At 43.2% G+C, this 8804-nt stretch overlaps 1 protein-coding gene across 3 annotated transcripts in view; it reads left to right on the top strand.

The window, feature by feature from the left end:
• The window catches only part of CHD2 (chromodomain helicase DNA binding protein 2), a 3702317-nt gene that overhangs the window by 681278 nt on the left and 3012235 nt on the right, over nt 1–8804 (top strand). For all 3 annotated transcript variants that reach the window (XM_044078379.1, XM_044078380.1, XM_044078378.1), the window contains one exon: nt 3972–4197. In XM_044078379.1, coding sequence (XP_043934314.1) covers nt 3972–4197 — 226 coding nt within the window. The remainder of the gene's footprint in view (nt 1–3971; nt 4198–8804) is intronic.

The raw sequence follows: 8804 nt of genomic DNA, 5'->3' as shown, positions 1-8804 counted from the left end.
CTTTTTTTGGTTTTCCTTTTTTTAAAGTTATAAAATGAAAATTTAAAGTAGTTCTGATAGTTTTGCATTTTGAAGGTTAAATTAACAATGACTCTTAGACCTGTGACCTTGTTTTTCTATGTTTAACACGTTTGCTGGAATGAGAGGCCTGACTTAGTATGTAGAGCAGGTGAGATGTTATTGATCGGCGATTAGTTACCATGGGATGAGAAGAAAACTGCACCAAAAACTGAGCTGGTACTAGAAGGTTTTGGATTGTAAAGCTAATGGTGATGCCTTGTGATTAAACACAGTGTATCTCTGCAGTTTTACTGTGGTATTCTGACTTGCCTTGACATACGTAATGTTTGACGAATCATCTTCAAGAACCTTGCATACATAATAATATTAAACTAAATAGGGATAATCTTTCTATGGTTGTTTGGGGGGGGAAATATATGTTAATCTGGGAGCAGCCTCTTGGAATAGTCTTCCAGGCAGGATTACTCTTTTAGGTTCATTGGTAGGCACTAGGCTATCAGCATGAAGGCATTTATAAGCCTAGCCAGAATATGTTGACTTTTGCTGCCCCCTTAGATTAGTTCCCTGTGCCTCTGTCCAGCAGAGCCACTGAAGTGATCCCCGGGGTAAATTTTCTCTTTCCCATCCACTCGTCAAGGTTTCTTTTGAAGAGCGTTAGCTAGGAGCTCTTCCTAATGTAGATTGGAATCTTGTTCCAAAGCATGGGAAGTCTCTGGGAGAGGAATCTATCCCTCCAGCATGTCCTATTTATTGTTGTGGTGAGGTTTAGATCCCTAGAGCGTGTTGCTCGAGGGGATAAAGTTTTCGTTAGGTGGAGCATGTCCATCAGTTCTGAGTTGGACATGGCCTTGTATGTCAAGCAGAGATAGCCTCTGAGTAGGCGGTTTGCAACCGAGTACAACTGGAGTTTCTTCAGTAGAGCTGCATAGAGCATCTGTTTGAGGCCAGTGATCCTCTTGGTGAGGTACGTTTGTGGTCATTCCAGCTGTTGCAGGTGTCTTGTAAGGTACATCCCAAATGGAGTGTTGTACTCTATGATGGGTCTGATGAGTAGAGAGGCACAATGACCTCTTTTGATCTGGATGCAAGCCCTTTTGTGATTAGGTGGGCCACATAGAAGGATTTTCTAACCACTTTGGCAATGTGATTATCAAAAGTGAGATTACTATCTACTTGGGTCCCCAGATCCCATATTACGTCTTCTGTATTTAGGGGACTACCACCTATGTGGTAGTTTGTGGGTACTTTGTTTTTTCCAAAGGAGATGACTATGCACTTTTTGGCATTTAGCTTGAGGCCATGATTTTGACACCAGGTATCTGTCTCATTGAGACCCTTTTGGAGGATGTCTGTGTCAGTCAGAAAGTAAGTTATAGCCCCTAGTTTGCAGTCATTTGCGAACTTGGTCAGCCATAGTCCTCCTGTGCTTGCCCATACCTCTGAGAAGTATATGCCAAACAGGAGGGGTCCTAGGACTTAGCCCTGGGGAACACCACTTGTAACCGGTTTAGAGATGGATCTAGCTCCCACAACTCTCACCATGTGGGTTCTGTCCGTGAACCAATTGGCAACCTATCTTGCGACGTAGGGATTTATGTTCAGGCTGGTGAGCTTGTCTATAATACCAGAATGGAGAATGGTGTCGCAGGCCTTTGAGAGGTCTAGGTAGGCTGTGTGTACCACCTTTCCCTTGTCTGTAGCCTTGGTAACTGTGTAAAAATAGTTCATCAGGTTTAGGAGGCATGATCTGCCCTTAACAAAGCCGAACTGGGTAGAGCCCAGTGTTTGGAGGTTCTCAATGTCTATGTTAATGAGTCCCATGATAATGCACTCCATAGCCTTGCAGACCAACGTAGTCAGGCTTATAGGGCGATAGTTCCAAGTGTCTGTTGTGGTTCCACCTTTGTGGTGAGGAATAACCCTTGCTATGCACCACTCTGTGGGTACTTAGCCTGTGGAGAGGCTGAGTTTGAACAGTATGTTTAGGTGAGGGGTTAGTTCGTCTTTGAGCTCGTGTAGGATGCAGCCTGGGACACTGTCTGGTCCCATTGATGCTGTGTTTTTGGCTTTGGAGAGGGCTGTTTTAACCTGAGTTTCTGTGATTTCAGGGATTCTACATTCTTCTAGTATGGTTGTGGGCCCTTTTGTGGTTGGGGGGGATGAAGTTTGCGCTGAACCTGTCTGCCAGGATGTTGGTGATATCTGTCAGTTCAGTGTATTTTGTGCCATTCTGCACCAACTCCGAGCAGATCTGAGCATTGCCACTTAGATTCTTGACATAGCTAAAGAATGCCTTGTGGTTATTTTTGGAGTCCTTGGCAATTTTTCTTTCAAAGCTCGCCTTGGATGATTTTATGAGGGATTGTAGTTTTTTTCTGATACTGATCAGAGATGTCTTCCCTTCTTGGGGTTTTACTCTTTTCTGTACTAGTTTCCTCTTCCTATTATATAGCTTGTTTATGGCAGGAGTCCACCAGACTGGTTTCCTTTTCTTGGAGGAGTGAGGTTTGGTTTTGCTTGGGATGACACGATCCATGCATTCTTGTAGGTGCCCATATAATGCATTAGTAAAGGATTTTGCAGCTTAGACAGTGTTATCATTCACCATGGGGGCTTTGAAACTTTCCACCTTGGTCCTAAGTAATGTGAAGTTTGCTTTTGAAAAGTTTTTCTGAGTGGTTTCCTTGTCCGGGTGTGGGGGCGGAATGTGGATATCCAAAGTGATTTTTTTATGGTCATATCTAACAAGCGAGGGGTTGACCTCCGGTGTGGAACACTGGTCGCCTATGTTGGTGATGACCACGTCCAATATGTTTTCACCTGTGGTGGGTGTGTTGACCAGTTGAACCAGGGTGTTTGAGTTTATAAATTCTAGGAAATGTTGGGCAAGGGAGTTAGTACTTCAGTAGTTCTCACAGTTAATGTTTGAGTAATTGAAATCAGACAATATTATGATGTTTGGTGGTCCTGGTGGGACATGGTAGGTGATCTGTAGCAAGCTACAATTTGAATTGCAGTTTTGCCCGTTGTTAGTTGCACGTGGATGATCTCTGAAGCATCGTGCTGTGCCACTAACCTGGAGGTGTGGGTATCCTTGATGAATATGGATACACCCCCACCTTTTGTATTATAGTTTGGGTTCTGTGGCTGAAATGTATGGTATGAGTTGCAGCCTGGTAGTACTGGGGTGCTCTATGGAGCTTCTAACCAGGTTTCTATTACTGCACATATATAGATTTTCAGCATACTGAGGAGTGCCTCGAGTGCATGCATTTTGAGGTTTAGAATTCTGGCATTGAGTAGCATTATCCTCATTTTTTTATTACTTGTGTATTTACGTGGGTTTGTCTTTTGAGCCTTGCCTAACAAAGGCAGTATAGGGGTGGCAAGAGCCTTGGCCAGTATTCAAAAGCTTAAGGGTGACAGGTGCAAGTCGTCTCTAACGAACCAGCTTGGCTTGTCGAGCATGTCATCCCAGGCAGACAGACACTGGATCCCTTTTGATTGACACCAGAAACTTAGCCAGTTGTTGAAATCGAGAATTTTTTTCTTATACCGTGGTATCATTCTTGGTGAGGGCAGGATGCTACTCAGTGTCAGGGTCATACCGGCCTGGGATATGTGATCAGAGAGCTCTTCCAGGTCTCTTGTCAGATCTCTGAATTTAAGAAGTAAATAAAGGAGCACTTCAGAGATGAGTATAAATGCACATGCTTTAAGGAACTGGCTGACTTCATTTACCTGATTATTTCTCGTCCTTTAGCGCATGCTTTTCTTAACTAACTTGTTTAAATTTAGCTATGTTATACTGGGCTTATGCCAATATATAATTTAAATATGGTGCGTCTCTGTGTCATATAGGTGTGGTTGGGGCTGAAAAGATTTTTGTATTCGACCTGTAACCTGGTTAACAAATATCAAATAAAAATAAATGTCTATTTCCTTTTCAGCTACTGGTGCTTCCACCACTGTGTATACATCTGAAGTAGATGGCATTACTGAGAATAACTTTGACCGTGAAAAGGATGAAGGAGAGGTTCAGTATCTCATCAAATGGAAAGGCTGGTCTTACATTCACTGCACGTGGGAGAGTGAGGAGTCATTACACCATCAGAAAGTGAAAGGTTTGAAAAAACTTGAGAACTTCAAGAAAAGGGATGAAGAGATAAAACAATGGTATGATTTCACTATGCTTATAGAACTGTTGATATGTTTCATGTGGTGTAAATTTTAAGGATGAGTTTCTGATCCCTTTTCCTGGCTGATAACTTAGGTGGTTAAATATGTATGTACATTAGTTATGCGTTTTAGAAGAAAAAACTTGGCACCTGCTGTGGTTTGTACTACTGCAATTGTGGAATAATGCTGTTTGATTTGATTCAAAATTTCCTTCACAGCAAAAGTGGGAAAGAAATCCAAGTTGAGTAGCTTGCAGGTAATGCAAGATAAAATGGTACGTTAGTTATGCTTTTTAGAAGAAAAAACTTGGCACCTGCTGTGGTTTGTACTACTGCAGTTGTGGAATAATGCTGTTTGATTTGATTCAAAATTTCCTTCACAGCAAAAGTGGGAAAGAAATCCAAGTTGAGTAGCTTGCAGGTAATGCAAGATAAAATGTTTAATATTGTTGGACTGTTAACTAAATATCCCACACTATACAGTAATTGCATTGCATTCATTTCCAGAAGTCTGAGTCTAACACTGCTAGTTGGCTTGCAGCCCTGGTTCAGAGAGGGACCCTCAGTAATGTGATATCACTAATTGCAGTTGACCTAATTTTCTTAGAAGTGAAGAAGCAGAGAGTTTCCTTAACATTTGCTAGGAAATTCATAGAATTGGAAAGCAAGAATGTTTTGTGTTTTTCAAATACAATGAAAGACTCATCGGTGCTGCATTTATTTCAGCCTCATTTTTAACTGGGTTCCTCATATTTGAAGTGAGTTAAGTGGAAATATCGTTGGGAAGAAAAAAATGCACTTTGATTTAGTTTGATCATTGCTCCTTGATCAAAGCCAAGCTGTCCTTCCATTTCGGCCAGTATACAAAAACATTTTAGGTTCATAGTTTGGTACTAGGCAATCGGCCCTAGGGTCTATACAAGCCTAGCCACCTGGCTATTTCTTCCCACAATATTTACTTCCCTGGACCCCTGTCTAGCAGGGCAACTGACGTTATCCCCGGGATGAATTTCTTACCTCCCATCCAATCTTCAAGGTTCCTTTTGAATAGGGCCAAAGAGGCGCTCTGCTTGACATGTATTGGCAGTCTATTCCAGAGTCTGGGGAGTCTCTGGGTCAGGAACCTAACCCTCCAGCTTGTTTTGTTCATTGTGATGACAAGGTTTAGATCCCTGGAGCGTGTGACTCTGAGGGATTGGGATTTCTTTTAGTGTAGCATGTCCAACAGCTCTGGGTTTGACATGACCTTGTATGTTAAACAGAGATGATCTCTGAGTAGATGATATGTGACAGAGTATAGCTGGATTTGTTTTAGGATGGTCAGCATAGGGCATATGCTTTAGATCTGTGATTTTTTTAGTGAGGTATTTCTGCGGCCTTTCCAGTTGTTGCAGATATCTTGAGAGGTGCAACCCAAAGCAAATCTTTGGTTGTAAAGGGTATACATATGCTGCCCGTGCATGGTTTAGGGCATAAAATTGACATCCGGATGTGCCATCCTCAGAACTGTATTGCCACCAGTCTGGATGCCATCTTGGATAGTCTATTTGAATTCCCAATGTTCTTTGTGTTTCACTGTTGCAGTCATCACACTTGGTTTATCTGCCTGCAGGTAGCCCTCAGTCGGCCCGAATACCAGAGTCTTAGTATTTCTGCATCTAATGCTGTCGCTTCTTCTATGACCCGAAGCAGATTCAGTTCGCAAGTGCCGGTAGGCCACTACCTGAAATTTTCATTTTCGAGTTGATGATCCTGAAGTCTTCTCAAGCTAAGTACCCTGTTGGGGATCCTTTTTTCTTGCTCTAACCGATGTCAGAAAAAGTTAACAGTTGTCTTGCCTGTGGAAAGCAAATACCTCCCAGAGATTTTCATTCTTACTGCATCACCTGTTTAGGCCCAGACCACGACGTCCCTCACTGTCGGTTTTGTGCCTTGTTTAATCCCCGAACCATTCATCGTCGGGCTATTTTTGTCGCTAAATTCTTTGGCTTTGATAAGCCATCCGACTACCAATCTTCTGAAAAAATGTAAAGATAAAGACAGAGACAGACTGCATATGTCCAAAACTACCGACGACGCTTCCGTTAAGCTAGTCGCCAGTCCGCCGGTACTCAGTGAGGTACCTTTGCAGCCCCTGATGCCCCTTCTATGGATTCGCAGGGCTTTGCTGTGACCCATTCGGAGTCCGGTATGCTGTAAGATGCTTCTTTGACTATGGAACCTACATCTACCTTGGATGGGTCCGGAACCGATGTGCAGGCACCGGCTTCTGAGGGTTTATTCTGTCCTACCGATGTTTGAATCAAACCGACGACTTCGTTTTTAGCTAAAACTACCGAATTTCTTGGGCCCAGAATATGCACTATGTCTGGAAAACAGATGACCAAAGCGCTTGCTCAAGCTCCCATGCCACAAAAACAAATGCTTAGAATGGCTGAAGACCTTATTATGCTAATTAGGGGAAGCCAGCCTTCACCTGCTAAGAGACAAAGAATTGAAGTTCCTTCTGATTCTACAGACCAGGAGTCCGATGACTCTGACCTTTCTGATTATCAGGACATGCCCTTAATAGCTTATGAGGATTCAGATGCAGAGGAATCCATTCCCTCTGCCTTCTCTCCAGAGGATTTTTCTTTTGGTGAAACCTTGCATACTTTAAGAGAGCATTTCCACTGGTAATGCCAAGATTACCCTCAGTCCAAAAAGAGACTCAGAGAACTTTTAGAGTTGCCACAGCAAAGGGCTCTAGCTATATACCCCCTGTCCTGGATGTTGTAGATGTGTTTATGGAATCCAGTCTACTCCAAACACATTACCCCTGGCCCTTAGGTAACCTGACAGATACTACAGAGTACCTGATTCCCACAAGTTTGTTATCAAGAATCCTACTGCTGATCCAGAGATCATTTCCCAGGGACCTAAAGTTATTAAGGCTACGACAGCCCAAAATCCTACCCCTTTGGATAGGGATTCCAGCGCTTTAGACTGATGGGGTAAGAAGGTATATACCTCTGCAACTCTTGCTGTCAGGGCATTAAATTACCAGTTTCATATGCTGAAATACCAGCAACATATTATGGAACTAATTAAACAAAAATGGTATTTCCAGATTGTGCAGAAAATAAAGATTTACAAGAGTTAATGCATTCTGCAAGCCAAGTTAGTAAGCATACTTTGCAGTGTGGTTTTGATGCCTTAGAAGCATCTTGTAGGGCTGCAATCACTGGTTCTGTAATGAGAAGACATGGTTGGCTGAGGGAGCAAACCTTGCCAGATGATGTCATATCCAAATTACTGGACGCTTCTTTAAATAAGGACTGGTTGTTTGGCACCAGAGCAGAAGTTGTCCTTAAAAAGATGGAAAAAAAAGCTAAATCTATGCAAACTGTTAAAGAATTCTTACAATTGCAACCACCTAGAATTCAGTAGGCATTGCCCTTCAAAACACTGGTCCTTTCCAGCCCTTCCCAGACAAGACCCAGGGGAAACAGGCCACCCAGACTAAAGTTTCAGGGTATGCAGAGATCTAAGCAATGGAGTGCTCCCACCCAAAAAACAGGGGGTGGTAAGCAACCCCCCCCCCTATGGAAGAAGTTCACTATGGCTTCTCAATTCTACTTCCCAGCCCTGCCCAACTGCTTGTGCCCCTAGGAGGAAAACTTGGCATTCATGCAAAAAAACGGATGTCCATCACTCAGGACCGATGGGTTCTCAACATTGTATCCCAGGGGTTCATATTCTACTTCCATTCACTGCCCAACTGCAAGAGGAGGGTTACCAGACCTTCCTCCAAACCAGTGGGCAGAAGCTCAAAAGCAAGTACTTACCCTGCTGAATATCAGAGATATTCAACCTGTTCCAGTAGAACAAAGGGGTTAGGGTTTCTACTCCAAACTTTTCCTGGTGCCCAGAAAAGAGGGCTCTTGGTGCCCGCCCGATCCTGGATCTTTCAATTCTAAACACCTTTCTGGTTGCCCCAAAATTCAAGATGCTTACCCTGCAGCAGCTTCTCCCTATGCTAGCCACGGATGCCTGGTTAGTCACTCTAGACTTAAAAGAAGCTTATCTGCACATCCCCATAAGAGAGTCATGCAGGATCTATGCACGATCGGTTCTTTGCCCTTCCCTTTGGCTTATCTAGTGCACCCAGAGTATTCACAAAATTCCTGGCTCCAGCCATTGCATACTGCAGGCAGAGAAATATCCACATTTACCCATACTTGGATGACTGCCTGATTCAGGCGGACTGTCAAGAATTGCTGCTTCAGCACCTACCATTAAGGAAAAGAAATCTCAACTAGTACCCAGTAAAAAGACTGCATTCCTGTGAGCAAGCTTGAGCACAACTTCCCAGATGGCATTTCTCACTTCAGCAAAACAGGTCTGTCTGACAGACTACTTCAAACAAATGGCCACCAGAACCCAGCTATCTGCAAGAAAAATACTGCAAGCTTTAGGGTTCATGGCCTCATGTATTCTACTAATTCCATATGCAAAAATCGGGTTTAAACTATTCCCGGCTACACAAAGTGTACTCTTCACTTTTTCCCTTGAAACTGCTCTAACTCTCAAACTAAACACGCTATTCTCAATCTAAAACCCCGC

This window comes from Protopterus annectens, chromosome 7.part0 (genome assembly GCF_019279795.1).
Source record: "Protopterus annectens isolate FY-2018-M chromosome 7.part0, PAN1.0, whole genome shotgun sequence".
Taxonomy (NCBI): domain Eukaryota; kingdom Metazoa; phylum Chordata; order Ceratodontiformes; family Protopteridae; genus Protopterus; species Protopterus annectens.
This window is presented reverse-complemented; position numbering and strand designations above follow the sequence as displayed.